At 35.4% G+C, this 18,433-nt stretch overlaps 1 protein-coding gene across 1 annotated transcript in view; it reads right to left on the reverse strand.

The window, feature by feature from the left end:
* The window catches only part of CFAP91 (cilia and flagella associated protein 91), a 145,398-nt gene that overhangs the window by 102,610 nt on the left and 24,355 nt on the right, over nucleotides 1–18,433 (reverse strand). The window contains exon 6 of the mRNA XM_082655585.1: nucleotides 12,190–12,371. Within this exon, the coding sequence (XP_082511711.1) occupies nucleotides 12,190–12,371 (182 nt within the window). The remainder of the gene's footprint in view (nucleotides 1–12,189; nucleotides 12,372–18,433) is intronic.

The raw sequence follows: 18,433 nt of genomic DNA on the forward strand, positions 1-18,433 counted from the left end.
CCACCAAAAGCACTGGGCACATGCAGACTATATAGGGACACTTGTACATAAGCCCACCCATTAAAGATTGCTGTAGGTAACTGTTTCACCTAAATTCACAGAGACAGAGAAAGTTAAGCAAAATGAAAAGAGACAGAAATGCATCTCAGTTGAAAGAGCAAGAAAAAAACCCTGGTAAAAATAATGAAACAGAAATAATTTATAAGATAAAAAATTCAAAGCATTAGTAATAAGAATGCGAGCTGAATTAGGGAAAGAATAGATAAGCAGAGTGAGAATTTTAACAAGGAACTAGAAAATATAAAAAAGAACCAGTCAGAACTGAAGAATACAATAACTGACATCAAAAACACCCTAGAAGGGGTACTTCCCTGGTGGCTCAGTGGTTAAGAATCTGCCTGCCAATGCAGGGGACATGGGTTCAAGCCCTGGTCTGGGAAGATCCCACATGCCGTGGAGCAACTAAGCCTGTGCGCCACAACTACTGAGCCTGCGCTCTAGAGCCCACAAGCCACAACTACTGAGCCCACGTGCCACAACTACTGAAGCCTGTGTGCCTAGAGCCTGTGCTCCACAACGAGAAGCCACTGCAATGAGAAGACTGCACCGCAACTAAGAGTAGCCCCCACTCACCACAACTAGAGAAAGCCCGCATGCAGCAACAAAGACCCAACACAGCCAAAAATAAATAAATAAAAATTAATTAATTAATTAATTTAAAAGATGATGAATAAAAGCTTGTCTTAAAAAAAAACACACACTAGAAGGAATGAATAGCAACTAAGTGATAAAGAAGAATGCATATGTGATCTGGAAGATGGAATAATGGAAATCACCCAATCAATGCAGTAAAAAGAAAAACAAACTTTAAAAAATGAGAATAGTTTAAGAGATCTCTGGGATAACATCAAGTGTATCAACATTCCCATTATAGGGGTTTCAGAAGGAGAAGAGTGAGAAAGGTTGTGAAATGCATTTGAAGAAATTATGACTGAAAACTTCTGGAACCTGAAGAAGGAAGCAAATATCCAAGTACAGGAAGCAAAGAAAGTTCCAAACAAGATGAACCAAAACAGACCCACATCAAGATAAATCATAATGAAATTGGTAAAAATTAAAGAGAGAATTCTGAAGGCAGCAAGAAAAAAACAAAGAGTCATTTACAAAGGGATACTCATAAGGCTATCAGCCGATGTCTCTGCAGAGACTCTGAAGGCCAGAGAGAGTGACATGATATATTCAAAGTGCTAAAAGAGAAAAATCTGCAACCTAGGATACTCTATCCAGCAGGATTATCATTTAGAATTGAAGGGGAGATAAAGAACTTCTCAGACAAGCAAAAAACTAATAGAGCTCATCAATACTAAACCTATCGTAAAAGAAATGTTAAAGGGTCTTCTGTAAGTGGAAAGAAAAGGCTATAATAAAAGGTAAGAATCTATGTGGAGGAGGGGAGTAAAAAGGTAGATATTTTGAATGGGTGTGAACTTAAATTACTACCATTTAAAACAAGTAGATGTAGTTATAGGTCATAATATAGGAATTCCACGGTAACCACAAATCAAAAACCTACAACAGATACACAAAAATGGAGAGGAAAGGAACATAAGCATACTAGTAAAGAAAATCATCAAACCACAAAGGAAGAAAAAGAAACTAAAAGAAGAAGAAAAGAACAGGAAAGACCTACAAAAACAACCAGAAAACAAGTAACAAAATGGCAATAAGTACATAACTATCAACAATTAATTTAAGAAAAAAAAATGTCATGAAGAACCTAGGGGTAAGACAGGAATAAAGACACAGACCTACTAGAGAATGGACTTGAGGATATGAGGAGGGGGAAGGGTAAGCTGTGACAAAGCGCGAGAGAGGCATGGACATATATACACTACCAAACTTCCTGCTATGCGGGAAGCAGCTGCATAGCACAGGGAGATCAGCTCGGTGCTTTGTGACCACCTGGAGGGGTGGGATAGGGAGGGTGGGAGGGAGGGAGATGCAAGAGGGAAGAGATATGGGAACATATGTATATGTATAACTGATTCACTTTGTTATAAAGCAGAAACTAACACACCATTGTAAAGCAATTATACTCCAATAAAGATGTAAAAAAAAAAATGTCAATGAACTAAATGCTCCAATCAAAAGACATAGGGTGGCTGAATGGATAAAAATGCAAGACCCATCTCTAGGCTGCTTACAAAAGATGCACTTCAGAACTAAAGACACACAGAGACAAAGTGAGAGGATGGAAAAAGATATTTCATGAAACAGAAATGACAAGAAAACGAGGGTAGCAATACTCGTATCAGACAAAATATACTTTAAAACAAAGGCTATAAAGAAAGACAAAGAAGGGCATTATATAATGATAAAGAGATCAATAGAAGAGAGGATATTATACTCGTTAACATATATGCACCCAGTACTGGAGCACCTAAATATATAAATCAAATATTAACAGACAAAAGGGAGAAATCGACAGTAATATAACAATAGTAGAGGACTTTAACACCCTACTTATATCTGTGGACAGATCATCCAGATAGAAAATCAATAAAGCATTAGTGGTCTTAAATGATACAATAGACCATACGTTGGACTTAATAGATATCTACAGGACATCTATCCAAAAACAGCAGAATACACATTCTTTTCAAGTGCATATGGAATATTCTCCAGGATCACATACTAGGCCATAAAACAAGTCTCAACAAATCTAAGAGAACAGAAATTATATCAAGCATTTTTTCTGACCACAACAGTATGAAACTAAAAATCAATTATGGCAAGAAAAACGGGAAAAGCACACACATGTAGAGATTAAACAACATGCTACTAAAAACCAGAGGATCGATGAAGAAATCAAAGAGAAAATCAGAAAATATCTTGACAAATGAAAACGGAAACACAACCTTCCAAAAATTTATGGGATGCAGCAAAAGCAGTTCTAGAAGGGAATTTTGTAGCAATACAGGCCTTCCTCAAGAAACAAGAAAAATCTCAAATAAACAACCTAACCTACCACCTAAAGGAATTAGAAAAAGAAGAGTGAAGCCCAAAGTCAGCAGAAGGAAGGAAATAATAAAAATCAGAGAGGAAATAAATAGAGCAAAAAAAAATTAGAAAAGATCAATGAAACCAAGAACTAGTTCTTTGAAAAGATAAACAAAATTGATAAAACTTTAGCCAGGCTAACAAGAAAAGAGAGAGGACCCAGGTAAACAAAATAAGAATCAAAAGAGGAGAAGTAACAACCAATAACACAGAGATTTACAAACTCATAACAAAGTATTACTAACAGTTATAAGCCAACTAATTGGACAACCTAGAAGAAATGGAGAAATTTCTAGAAACATACAAATTTCCAAGACTGAATGAGGAAGAAAAAGATCATCTCAACAGACAGATCACTAGTAGTGAAATTGAATTTGTAATTTAAAAAACTCCTAACAAACAAAAATCCGTGACCAGTCATCTTCACAGGGGAATTTTACCAAACATATAAAGAAGAGCTAATAATATCCTTCTCTAATCCAAACACTTGAAGAGAATGAAACACTCCCAAATTCATTCTATGTGGCTACCACTGCCCTGATATCAAAACCAGACAAAGACACTGCAAAAAAAATTATAGGCTGGGCTTCCATGGTGGCTCAGTAGTTGAGAGTCCACCTGCCGAAGCAGGGGACACGGGTTCGTGCTTCGGTCTGGGAAGATCCCACATGCCGCAGAGCAGCTGGGCCCATGAGCCATGGCCACTGAGCCTGCATGTCCGGAGCCTGTGCTCCGCAACGGGAGAGGCCGCAACAGTGAGAGGCCCGCGTACTGCAAAAAAAAAAGATTACAGGCAAATATCTTTGATGAATATAGATACAAAAATCCTCAACAAAATATTAGCAAACTGAATCCAACAATATATAGAAAGGATCATACACCATGATCAAGTGAGATTTATTTGAGGGATGCAAGAATGGTTCAATATTTGCAAATCAATCAATGCGATACACCACAGTAACAAAAGGAAGGAGAAGAATCACACAATCATTTCAATAGATACAGAAAAAGCATTTGACAAAATTCAAAATCCAGTCATGATAAAAACTATCATCAACATTGGTATAGAGAGAACATATCTCAGCATAATAAAGGCCATTTATGACAAACTCACAGCTAACATCATACTAAAAGGTGAAAAGCTTTCAGTCTTTACTCTAAAATAAGAAAAAGACAAGGATGTCCACTCTCACCACTTCTATTTAATGTAGTATTGGAAGTTCTAGTCACAGCAATCAGACAAGAAAAAAAATGTATCCAAATTAGAAGGGAAGAAGTAAAACTATCACTCTTTGTGTATGACATGATACTATATATAGAAAACCCAAAGTTGTGACATGATACTATATATAGAAAACCCAAAGTCTAATACCCAAAAAGGTATTAGAACTAAAAATGAATTCAGCAAAGTTGTAGGATACAAGATTAATATACAGAAATATTTTACTTTTCTATATACTAACAATGAACTATCAGAAACAGAAAGCAAAACAGAAAAAAATCCCATTTAAAATCCCATCAAAAAGAGTAAAATACTAAGAATAAACTTAACCAAGGAGGTGAGAGACCTATAGTCTAAAAACTATAAAACATTGATGAAGGAATTTAGAAATGATACCAAGAAATGGAAAAATATCCTGTGTTTTGGATTGGAAGAATTAATATTGTTAAAATGTCCATACCACCCAAAGCAATCTACAGATTTAATTCAATCCCTAACAAAATACCCATGACATTTCAACAGAACTAGAGTAATCCTAAAATCCATATGAAACCACAAAAGACTCCAAATTGCTAAAGTAATTTGAGAAAAAAAACAAAGCTGGATGTATCATGCTCCCTGACTTCAGACTATACTACAAAGCTACAGTAATGAAAACAGCATGGTACTGGCACAAAAACAGATATAGAGATCAATGGAACAGAATAGAGAACTCAGAAACTCATACTCCTATGATCAATTAATCTATGACAAAGGAGGCAAGAATATACAATGGAGAAAATACAGTCTCTTCAATAAATGGTACTGGGAAAACGGGACAGATACATGTAAAAGAATGAAATTAGAACATTCACTCACAACATAGACAAAATAAACTCAAAATGGACTAAAGACCTAAGTATAAGACCTGAAACCATAAAATTCCTAGAAGAAAACATAGGCAGAACGCTCTGACATAAATCATAGCCATATTCTTCTGGATCTGTCTCCTAAGGCAAAGGAAACAAAAGCAAAAATAAACAAATGAGACCTAATTAAACTCAAAAGGTTTTGCACAACAAATCATTGACAAAATGAAAAGACAACCTACTGAAAGGGAGGAAATATTTGCAAGTGATGTAACTGACAAGTGGTTAATATCAAAATATATAAACAGCTCATACAACTCAATGTCTAAAAAACCAAACAACCCAATTAAAAAATGGACAAAAGAGCTGAAGAGACATTTTTCCAAATAAGACATACAGATGGCCAACAGGCACATGAAAAGATGCTCAACATCACTAATCATCAGAGAAATGTAAACCACAATCAGATGTCACCTCACACCTGTCAGAATGGCTATCACCGAAAAGTCTACAAATAACAAACATTGGGAAGGATGTAGAGAAATGGGAACCCTTGTACACTGCTGGTAGAAATTAAAATTGATGCAGCCACTATGGAAAACAGGAGGTCCCTCAAAAAACTAAAAATAGAACCACCATATGATGCAGCAATTCCACTCCTAGGTATATATCCCCCCCACAAAAAAAAACGACCCCAAAACACTAACTTGAAAAGATACATGCACCCCAATGTTCATAGCAGCATTACTTACAGTAGCCAAGAAATGTAAGCAACCCAAGAATCCATCAACAGGTGAATGGATTAAGAAGATGTGGTGTATATATACAATGGAATTTACTCAGCCATAAAAAAGGAATAAATTTCTGCCACTTGCAACAACGTAGATGGACCTAGAGCATATTATCCTCAGTGAAATAAGCCAGACAGAGAAAGACATAGTGTATGTTATCACTTACATGTGGAATCTAAAAAATAAAACAAAGGAGCGTATATAACAAAACAGAAACAACCTCACAGATATAGAAAACAAACTAGTGGATACCAATGAGGAGAGGGAAGGGGTGGGAGGGTGAGACAGGGGTATGGGATTAAGAGATACAAACTACTATGTATAAAATAGATAAGCAATGATGATATATTATACAGCACATGGACATACAGCCATTATTTTGTAATAACTTTAAATGGAGTATAATCTATTAAAAAATCACTATGCTGTATACCTGAAACTAATATAATCTTAGTTTTTAAATGTAGGGCAATAGTGATGCATAGTGTTCTCTTATAGTCCCTAAATCGTTTAGTCTATAGTATGTCCCTCTTCCAATTCTAATACTCTTTATTTGCAACTTCTGTCTTTGGTCTTGATGTTTCCCACAAGAAGTTTCAGTATATTATTAATCTTTATCCAAAAAATTTATGATCGTAATGACCAATTCTTTTGCCTTTTTAAGGTTTCTTGTTGGTTTCTGATTTAAAATTTATTATTTACTTAACTTGTGAAGATTAAATAAGTTAAAAACATAAAGCACTTTGAACAGTTCTTGGCACATAGCACTTGATTTTTTTCTTAGTGCTTTCAGTGTCAACCTTTTACTGTGTCATTATTTTTCACTTATTTTTATGCAAACATTCTACTAATGTATAATATATACACAGAAAGGTACACAAAGGAACATCCCAAATAACCAGCACTCAGATCAAGGAACAGAATTTACCAGAACCCTAGCCTGCCCATCATACTCCCTCCCAGTCTCTACTTGCCTCAAGGATAGCCACCAGCCTGATTCCTAACATATTAATTTAGTTCTGATAGGTTTTGAGCTTTATATAAATGAAATCAAAATGTAGGTATTCTTTAGTGTCTTACTTCTTTTGCTCAGCAATATCTATGTGAGATTCACCCATGTGGTTATGTGTAGCTGTACTTTCATTCTCGTTACTATATAGTACTTCACTGTGTGAACATACTACAGGTTATTCATCCATTCTATGGTTGATGGACATCTGGGTTGTTTTCAGTTCAGTGTTACTATGAATAATGCTGCTATGAACATTCTTGCACTTGTCTCTTGGTGAAAGTCATACATGCATTTCTTACAGTAGAGCTAAGTACTCACTTTTCTTGGGTATATAGTGAGGGATGACGTTCCTGGGTTGTAGGTATTGTGTCAGCTTTAGAAGATACTATCAGTTTCCAAAGAATGGTTGCAATATATACATGCAGTATATGAAATTCTCTTTGCTTCAAATCCTTATCATCACTTAGTAATATCAATCTTTTTAACATTAGCTATTCTGGTATATCTGTAGTATCAAACTGAGATTTTAATTTGCATTTCCCTGATGACTAATCAGGTTGAACACTATTTCATATGTTGATTGGCCATTTGAAAACCCGTTTTATCAAGTGACGGCTCACATCATTTGCTAACTTTTCTATTGGGTCGTCTTTTTCTTGTTGATTTGTAGGATTTCTTTACGTGTTCTAGATATGAGTCTTCTGTCATATGTAGGTATTGCAAATATCTTCTCCCAATATGTGGCTTGCCTTTTCACTATCTTAATGTATTTTGGTGAACAGAGGTTCTTAATTTTAATGTGATCTAATTTCTTAATTTTCCCTTTATGGTTAGCAATTTTGTTCTATTTAATAAAATGTGTGCCTACCCAAGATCATGAAAATATTCTCTTATGTTTCCTTCTAAATTTTTGTTTCACCTTTCACATTTAGACATCTGGGATTGGTTCAGTTTACGGTGTGAACTAGGAATCGAGTCACTGTTTTCAAGATGACTATCTAATTGATTCAGCACTATTTATTGAAAAGATCATTTTTTTTCTAGTGTACTGTAGTATCATCTTTGTCTTAAGTCAGATGATATCTACTTGTGGGTTAATTCTGGACTCCCTATTCTGTAACAATGATCTACTTGTGTATCTTTGAGAATATACCACACTGTGTAATTACTGCAGCTTTAAAGTAAGTCTTTGTATCTCATAGTGTATACTGTTCTGTTTCTTCACATTTGCCTTGGCTACTTTTGACCGTTTCACATTTCCATATTAATTTTAGAATCAGGTTATCAATTTACACACACACACACACACACACACACACACACACACACATGTTGTTTTTTTTGTTTGTTTGTTTTTCCCAGTACTGCCTGGAGGTAGAAATCAGAATCAAAGTTCACTTTTGCACATGGATATCTAATTGTTTCATCAACATTTATTAAAAGACCTCCTTTTTCCCACTGAATATAGTGGCATCTTTCTCGTAAATCAAATGACTATAAATGTGGAGTGAGAAATCTGCCAGTTCAAAGGAGCCCAGAACCATAATTATTTCCTTGAAATGCTACAGCCAAGTTATTTCCACATTTTCTTAATGCATAATCAGATCTATAGCAGGTGTCGCCATGGCTTACCACATGCAAAGTCTTTCATGTGAAATACATTAATCATCTTGTTCAAATCACCTAAATCCTAACTTTTGATAGCTTAATCTGAAAGAGGAGCATTAAAAAATCTTCCACTGTGAATAGGAATTTGTCCATTTCTCCTTGTGATTCAATCAGTTTTGCTTTATATTTTGAGTCTATGCAGAGTAAATTCAAATTCATAACAGATATAACTTCTGGTGGGTTTTTCGTTTTATACTATTTCATGTTCTTCATTATCCCTTTTACTGTTTTCTGATTAACTTTGGTCTAATATTAACATTGTTACACCAGCTTTCTTTGGGTCAGCTTTCAGTATATTTTCCACTCCTTTATTTTCAAAGTTATAATGCTATTTTATAAATAGCAAGCTGTTTTTGCTGGGTTTTAATGAATTCAATCCCAGAATTTTTTAATAGGCAAGTTTAAGTCACTTTTATTATATATTTTGATTATTAAAATATTTGAACATTTTCCCTACACTTTACTATGCATTTTCTATTTATCGTGTTTTTTCTTTGCGTTTTCCCCCATTTCTACTGTTATTTCCTCCTTTTCCCCTTTACCAATTGTGAAATGATATATTTCTTCTCTATTTTCCAGAGGTTACACATAAATTTTTTAACCTAGAAATTTCCACTCATAGTTTTCTAATAAAGTCTAAAGCTAATTAATATTGCTCTCTCTCCAAAAGAAAATAGAATTTTTGCATGCTTTATTCTTATTTCTTCTTAACTCCAGTACTCAGTGTGGTTCTTAAACAAGCAGTAGCAGCAGCATCTGAGAGCTTGGTAGAAATGCAAATTCCCCACCCTTTCTCAGACCTAGTAAATCAGAATCTCTGGGATGGGGCCAGGAATCAGTGTTTTAACAAGCTCACCAGATGATTCTTACTCATGCAAAAGTCTGAAAAGGACTGATCTAGAGCAGAGGTCATCAAACTTTCTCTGTGAAAGGCCAGTGAGTAAATATATGAGGCTTTGTGGGCCGCACAGTCTCTTTCAGTTACTCAATTCTGCATGGCAGTGCAAAAGCAGGCAAGGACACTACGTAACAAATAAGTTTGGCTGTATTCCAATAAAACCTTTTTAGGGTCACTGGAATTTTAATTTCATATTATTTTTACAAGTCACAAAATAGTACAAATAATTTTCACATGTCGCATAATAGGTTTTTTTCATCCATTTTTAAATGTAAAAATTCTTAACTTGCAGGCCATATAAAAAGGCAATAGGCCAAACTGGCCTATGGACCATAGTTTGCTAATCCTGATCTAGAGTTTTAGTACTTGCTTCATTCTTTTTTTTAAGTATCATTTTTAAAAACTCAACACTTTAAATTTTTAATTACATATTTTTCTCTTTTTTTGCTCATCATATTCTTAAACACTGCTTCTTCTTTTTGGGCTTATTTTTCCTCTTGTTGAAGTATGTCCTTTTGTTCTTCCTTTTCAGATTAATAGCTAACATGTATAGAAAGCTTATTTACATACTAAGCACTGGTCTAAGCACATTACATAAATGAATTTAAATTAATCTTTACAATATCCTATGAGATAGGCCTATGAAATATCCTATCCTGTGAAAGTGTCCTTATTTCACCTTCACTGAATAACAGGTTGGCTGGTATAAGAATTCTAGATTTGAAATTATTTTCCCACAGCACTTTAAAGATAATACTACAAAATGCCCACCTGGAGTACTCCTGCTCTTAGAGGGCCTCGAATTCCATGCATAAATTGCCCCAAGCCCACTTCCAAAACCTACATGGGCCTCTTCCCGGGATTCAGACTCCTGAGGGCAGACTATATGCTGCTGTTTGTTCATCCTTAAGCCCAAGGCATAGCCAAGTGGCAGCTGTTTGCAAGGATGTGTAAACAGAAAATGGAGAAGCAAGGTGGGGCAATCATATACATGCATGACAGGCCCCTTGGGATGTTGAACAGAGCCAGAGAAAAGGGCAGGCCACTAGGCAGCCTCTCCCATTGCTGCCACATTCCAGCATGCAATCCCAAAGAGTCTAAGAATTTTAAATGTACATTTGTCCTTTCAACTTTTTAGAAAGATTTGTGAAAAATATAGAACGTATTTTATCTAACAGATAGTGGCTTGATTTATAATTTTTAAACATCTATGCATATATCAATAGTATATGGGCCTCTATTTGAATCTCTGCCCGGGGCCTCACCAATGAGGAGGTAGACCTAAACTCATAGAGGGTTTTATTGATACTTCAACCCCAGAGCTGCCAGTGGCAGGACTCCAGATTAGGCCTTTTACCAAGTGAAGCATTCTGAGCCCCTGCCCAGATTTCTTGTTTTAGATGTCCTGGTTCTGGTCCTCCTGCAGCTCAACGCTAAGCCCTTGTCACACCAAGAGGTAAAGCCCAAGGCCCCAGATAGCAGCACTTGGCTTAGACTGGCAGGCACTGGGCTTCAATCCTATCTGTGGGCAGGAGAAAAGTTTCTGTCTCCTTTAGTTTAAGCAGGTAACTCAGATCTGCTCCCCACCATTCAGAGTCCCTGCTTACCATCACAGGTTCCCAGCTATTTCTTTCTTTTAGGAAGAAGTCTCCACTTCCAGACTATGGAAATTTTCTTCCTTGCTTTTAAGTGTGGTTATTAATCTTTATAATATGTCTTTTATGTGCTCAGGGCAGAGGGAAAGATTTCAGCATACTTTTAACCTGTCATCTAGGCCTGAAATTAGAGCCTCTGGTTTAAAGTGTGGGTGTCAAGAATGCTTAATCTGGATTCATAAAGTGGGCCAGGAAACAAGAATCAAAACTAGAACTCAGATATGAACATCTTCTTTGCCTGTGACGCAGAATTGATCACAGCAATTAATTACATTGGGGAAACAGAAGTAATCTCATTTTAATAAAAATCATTACAGTGTACCAACTATCTCCATGACCTTAGAGGAGTCAGCCTCTCTTGTTCTCAGTTTCCCAGCTACAATCAAGTGAGTTCAATGAGCTAATGCCTAATAGTTTCTAAAGGTTCCTTCTCTTATTAATTTTTATAGTTTCACATAATAAGGGCCTAGACTGGAGTGAATTTCTATACTCTGAGAGTGAATTTCTGAGCCTGGAAGATATTAGCATTTCAGAGATAATATCAAAAGAAATCATCCAAATCATCAAATAAAGTATATAAGAGAGCCTTGATAAATTGCAAGATATTTTAGCAAAGAAAGATAATATTATTACATACGTTGGAATAGGCATTCAGTATTATACACTCAAGAAAGGTTTATGTGTAAAGAAGGAGTATGAATGCCTCAGTGAAAAAGAACTGATTCACTGGGAGAAACAGTGAGAAGAGGGAGGGGAGTCGTCAGTAAAGTAACCACAAAATTAAGCCGAAATATAACTTCAGCTTCAGGGGAAAAGAACAATAAGCCTCCTTACAGTGAAAAGGGTGTAAATACCTTTGAACAAATTTATCAGAAAATGTATAAGTCTATGAAGTAGCTCTACTGAACAAGACGCTTTAAATAGCAATACTTTAAACCACAGTTGCCTCTATGTGTGTCATTTCCAAGAACTCAATTAGCACGTGTGGTTATCAGGACTGTCATCTGCAAATATTCAAAAGAATTACCAACTCACCCCAAGTGAGAGTAGCCAGGGTCAGCAGTTCAGGGATGGAATTCTGACATACTATGTATTCTGGAGAATACGGGTCTGTCTGAACTTCGGCATCGCGATAATCAGTCTGAGTGCCCACAGTATACTTTGAAGGAATGGGGAGGCACTTAGTGGAAGGAGGAGGAAAAGTATATGGCTCTGCCCTAAAAGAGGAAATCATTTTAAAAATTAAAACCTGATACAATCACTTTATACCTATCAATAGGTTTTGAAACATATGTGATAAAGAGTTAAACAGTCTTTCTATATAAAATGCCCTTTTGAATCAATAAGACAGTTAAATAGCCACAGAGAAATGGGTAAAGGACAGTCCAGAAGACAAAAAGTAAAACTTCTAACAATCATATGAAAAGATAATGAACATAACTAGTAATCTCAGAAAAGTAAATTAAAACAGCAAGATGCTATTTTATTATATAACATAAGCAATGATTTAAAAGTGTGTAAGTACCTAGCATCAATGAAGTTGTAAAGAAACAGACATTCTCATAAACTGTTGATGGAAATACAAATAGGTGCAACCTAACTAACAGGTAACTTATCAATATATTTCAAACCCTTAAAATACCCTTTTGCCCCAGCAACTGTACTCCTAGGAATTTATTGTAGGAAATAATTCAATGAGTGTGCAAAGATATATGCAGACGTGTTTATAAAGTCTCATAAGAGTAAAAAACTTTTTTTAATGGCCAATTTTATTTTTAAAACATGGTTATACCTGGAGTCATTAGGCATCAACCTTGGACCCATTATTTTCACCCTTGTTTTTTTATTCTATTTTTAAATACAAAAAAACTTTTTTAATTCACTTAAACATATGCTCACCCTTACACATAATTTCTTAAACAATAAGTATGACAGCACATATGGTTTAATGTTTTAGTGCAGTGTTTTCTTGTGCTTTTGAGTTTGCATCCCTCAATCCCTTTTTCTTCCTTATCCACTTGTAGCAGTACCTTCTCTATATACCCAATATCTAGGGTATGTATCTCAGTTGTATCCTTGAATTATATCTTCCATATTTTTTGGCACACTTATTTTCTACACTGACACAAGTATACACAAATATAGTGTTATTTTATCATTTGACTAACATGAAATCATACTATAAATATGTTTTTGCGTCTTGCTTTTTTGACTAAACAACACTCCATGGAAACCCTTCCCAATCTACTCATGTGACACTTTAAAAAAAAAATTACAAACTTAATCACCATCAGTAGAAAAATTGTTTTTTAAACAATGGCACATCCATAATGGAATTTATCCAGCTATTAAAAGTTACAATGTAATCTACATTTATGAATGAACAAAAATGTCTATGATCCAAAGTAAAGTAGAAAAAAGAACACTATAAAGCAGTATGTACATTAGGAATACATTTTTATGTTTTTAAAGACTGTGTTATTAGGCACATAAAAATGCCTAGATGGATACACAATAATAAAAGCAATTATTTCTGGGTAGTAGGGTTATAGAGAGAATTTTTTTCATGTTTATAGTCTTCCGAATTTTCTAACTTTTTTTTAACCTGTATATAGACTACTTATAAAATAAGAAAAAAATATATAACCATTTCCATTTAAAATATATCATTTTGAAGAATTGGTTAAATTACACAAACAATAAATAATGGAAAAAAAGAGAGAGATTTCCATTATGAAAAAGTCAAAGGCAAGGGGAGGTGCTTATACATGAGCACAGCATGTAAAGCTTAACTCAAAGAAAAATGCATTTCAAGCCAATTAGAAAGAAGTGTCTATTTGGCATTTTGACCTGTGATGGAACAGTACTTTAAATTGTTTTTAATGCTGAATTCTAACAGGCATTGAAATCATTTTTCAGCAGTTGCTATTAATTTCTAACACATGTAGACAATATAAGTACGTACATATAGTTTCTTAAGTTTTCAGCAGAAAGTATGCTACTATAAAAATTCTACTTGAGGAAATAACTTCAAATTAGCTTTATCATCACAGATCATGTGAATATTATAACACCGTAAGCTTGAATCAAGAGAATAAATTATTGTTTTCTAAATTAAATAATTTCACATTTGACCCATCTGATCAAATGTTCTAGGATTATGGTAAAGCCTGAGGAATCCCCCTGACTAAGCTTTCTGCTGACTTGGGACCCTTCTAGGTGGGTCTGAGGATAGGATGCAAAGGAGGAATGCTACTTTGACAAAAGTCCTATGCAACTTAATAGTACAACCAACTTGTTGGTTATTTTTCCCAACCAACTTGTTATTTTTCTCCAACCTATTCTTTTTCTCTCCATTTCAGTTGGTTTTAGAGGAGAGCAAAATGTGAATAAGAAAGAGTAAAAATCTCTTTCCCACCTCCGCCCAACCTCGATCGGGACCCAATGCCAGAAAGACTCCATATCTGCTTCCTACTTGGCTTGAGCCCTGCCTTGTCCTGGATCCCATCCTCAGCCTTACTTAGTCTGGCTTTGGTATCTTTACAGCAGCCACTGCTGCTCTATTCCCTCCATCCAGGCCCCTCCTCCTCTACTATGGGCCACTACCAGGAACATGTACTGTCTGCCAAACCTACAGTCTTCTAGATTTTCCCTTCCAGCCCCAACTGAACTGCACACAAAGAGGAGCTTCATAAAGCTAGCAAATCTTGTTTTGTTATTATGAACTCTATTGAATGTCTGCATTTTTTAAAGGCAATATTTTAGAGCAATCTTAGGTTCATAGCAAAATTGAGAAGGAGGTACAGAAACTTCCCATATACCCCCTGCCCCACACATGCATAGCCCAACACATTATCAACATGACTCACCAGAGTGGTAGCTTTGTTACAATTGATGAACCTCCATTGACAATTCACAGTCTCCCAAAGTCCACAGTTTACATTAAGGTTCACTCTTGGTGTTGTACATTATATGGGTATGGACAAATCCTTATATGTCTATGTATACATGTATAATAACGTGTATCCATCATTATAGTAACATACAGAGTATTTCCCCTACCCTTAAAATCCTCTGTGCTCCTATTCATCCTTTCCCCATTCCCCCCAACCCCCTGGCAACCAATGATCTTCTTATAACCTCCATAGTTTTGCCTTTTCCAGAATGTCATATAGCTGGAATCATACAGTATGTAACCTTTTCAGATTGGCTTCCTTCTCTTAACTATATGCATTTAAGATTCTTCCATGTCTTTTCATGACTTGATAAGCTCATTTCTTTTTAGTGCTGAATAATATTATATTGTCTCAATGTACCATAGTTTATTTATCCATTCACCTACTGAAGGACATCTTGGTTACTTCCAAGTTTTGGCAATTATGAATAAAACTGCTATAAACATCTGTGAGCAGGTTCTTCTGTAGAGATAAGTTTTCAACCTCTTTGGGTAAATACCAAGGAGCAGGATTGCCAAATCATATGGTAAGAGTATGTTTAGTCTTGTAAGAAACTGCCAGACTGTCTTCTGAAGTGGCTATAGCATTCTGAATTCCCACCAAAAATGAAAGGTCCTGCTGCTCCACACTTGGTGGTGTTAGTGTTCCAGATTTTGTCCATTCTAACAGGTGTATAGCGGAATTTCATTTTAATTTGCATTTCCCTGATGACATCATGTGGAGCATCTTTTCATATCCTTATTTGCCATCTGTATATCTTCTTTGGTGAGGTATCTGTTAAGGTCTTTGACCTTTTTTAAAATCAGGTTTTTTGTTTTCTTACTGTTGAGTTTCAGACTTCTTTGATTATTTTGGATAACAGTCCTTTATCAGATATGTCTTTTGCAAATATTTTCTCCTAGTCTGTGACTTGTCTTCTCATTCTACTGACATTGTCTTCTGTAGAGCAGAAGTTTTAAATTTCAATGAAGTCCAGATTTTCCATTATTTCTTTAATGGATCATGACTTTGGTGTTGTATCTAAAAAGTCATCAGCATACCCAAGGTCATCTAGGTTTTTTTCCTATGTAATCTTTTAAGAGTTTTATGTTTTTGTATTCTACATTTAAGTCTGTGATCATTTTGAGTTAATTTTGTGAAGGGTGTAAGGCTTATGCCTAAATTCATTTTTTTGCATGTAGATGTTCAGTTGTTCCAGCATCATTTGTTTAAAAAGACTCCACTGTATTATCTGTTCTTTTTGTCAAAGATTAGTTGATTATATTTATGTGGGTCTATTTCTGGGCTCTCTATTCTATTTCATTCATCTATTTGTCTATTCTTTCCATAATACCACACTTTCATGATTATAAAAGTTTTACAGCAGGTCTTGAAGTCAGGCCGTGTCAGTCCTCCAACTTTGTTCTTCTCCTTCAATATTGTGCTGCTTATTCTGAGTTTTTTGCCTCTTCATATAAGCTTTAGAATTACTTTGTCAATATCCACAAAATAACTTGCAGGGATTTTGATTGAGATTACATGGACTCTGTAAATCAAATTGGGAAGAACTGACATATTGACACTATTGAGTCTTCCTATCCATGAACATGGAATATTTCTTCATTTATTTAGTTGTTCTTTGATTTCTTTCATCAAAGTTTTGCAGTTTTCCTCAAATAGATCTTGTGTATATTTTATTAAATTTATATTTAAGTATTTCATTTGTTGATGCTAATGTAAATGGCACTGTGTTTTATATTTCAAATTCCCCTTGTTCTATGTACGTATATAGGAAAGCAGCTGACTTTTGTATACTAACCTTATATCCTACAACCTTGCTATAATCACTTATTAGTTCCAGGAGAGGTTTTCTTTTTTTTTCAGTAATTTCTTTTAGATTTTCTACATAGATGAATATGTCTCCTGCTAAAAGACAGTTTTATTTCTTCCTTTCCAAATTGTATACCTTTTTTTTTTTTTTTTTTTTGCGGTATGCAGGCCTCTCACTGTTGTGGCCACTCCCGTTGCGGAGCACAGGCTCCAGACGCGCAGGCTCAGCAGCCATGGCTCATGGGCCCAGCCGCTCTGCGGCATGTGGGATCTTCCCGGACCAGGGCACGAACCTGCGTCCCCTGCAACTGCAGGCGGACTCTCAACCACGGCGCCACCAGGGAAGCCAAACTGGATACCTTTTATTTCTTCTTCTTGTCTTATTGAATTAGCTAGGACTTCCAGTATGATATTGAAAGGGAGTGATGAGAGGCGACATCCTTGCCTTTTTCCTGATCTTAGTGGAAAAGCTTTGAGTTTCTCACCATTAAGTGTGATGTAAGTTTTTGGTACACATTCTTTATAAAGTTGAGGACATTCCTTTCTAATCCAAGTTAACTGAGAGTTTTAATCATGAATGAGTATTGGATATTGTCAAATACTTTTTCTGGCCTCTAGTAATATGATCATGTGATTTTTCTTTTTCAGCCTGTTGATGTGATGCATATTAACTGATTTTCAAATGCAGAATCAGCCTTGCATACCTGGGATAAATCCCACTTCGTTGCGGTGTATAACTCTTTTCATACATTGTTGGATTTGATTTGCTAATATTTTGTTGAGGATTTTCATGCCTACATTCATGAGAGATGTTGGTTTGTAGCTTTCTTTTAATGTCTTTGCCTGGTTTTGGTATTAGAGTAATGCTGGCCTCAAAGAATGAGTTAGCTTCTATTATCTGAAAGAGACTGCAGAGAATGGTATAACTTCTTCCTTAAATATTTGGTAGAATTCACCAGCAGACCCATCTGGGCCTGGTGCTTTATGTTTTAGAAAGTTATTAATTACTGATTCAAAAATTTGTTAATAATAATATAGGCCTTTTCAGATTTTCTGTTTCTTCTTGTGTGAGTTCTGGCAAATTGCCTTTCAAGTAACTAGTCCTTTTCATCTAGAATATCCAATTTGTAGGCATAGAGTTATTCACAATATTCCTTAATTATCTTTTTAATGCCATGGGATCTGCAGTGATCCTTTTTCATTTCTGAAAAGGGGATTCTTTTTCATATCTGATATTAATAATTTGTGTCCTCTCTTTTTTCTTAGTTAGCCTCACTTGAGGCTTATCAGTTTTAGTGATCTTTTCAAGGAACTTTGTGGTTTCACTTATTTTCTCTATCAATTTCCTTGATCAATTCTGTTGATTTATGGGACTTCCCTGGTGGCACAGTGGTTGAGAATCCACCTCCCAATGCAGGGGATGTAGGTCCGATCCCTGGTCAGGGAACTAGATTCCACATGCATGCCGCAACTAAGAGTTCGCATGCCATAACTAAGGATCCTGCAAGAAGCAA

Source organism: Grampus griseus, assembly GCF_964374135.1.
Source record: "Grampus griseus genome assembly, chromosome: 5".
In the NCBI taxonomy this organism is placed as follows: Eukaryota; Metazoa; Chordata; class Mammalia; order Artiodactyla; family Delphinidae; genus Grampus; species Grampus griseus.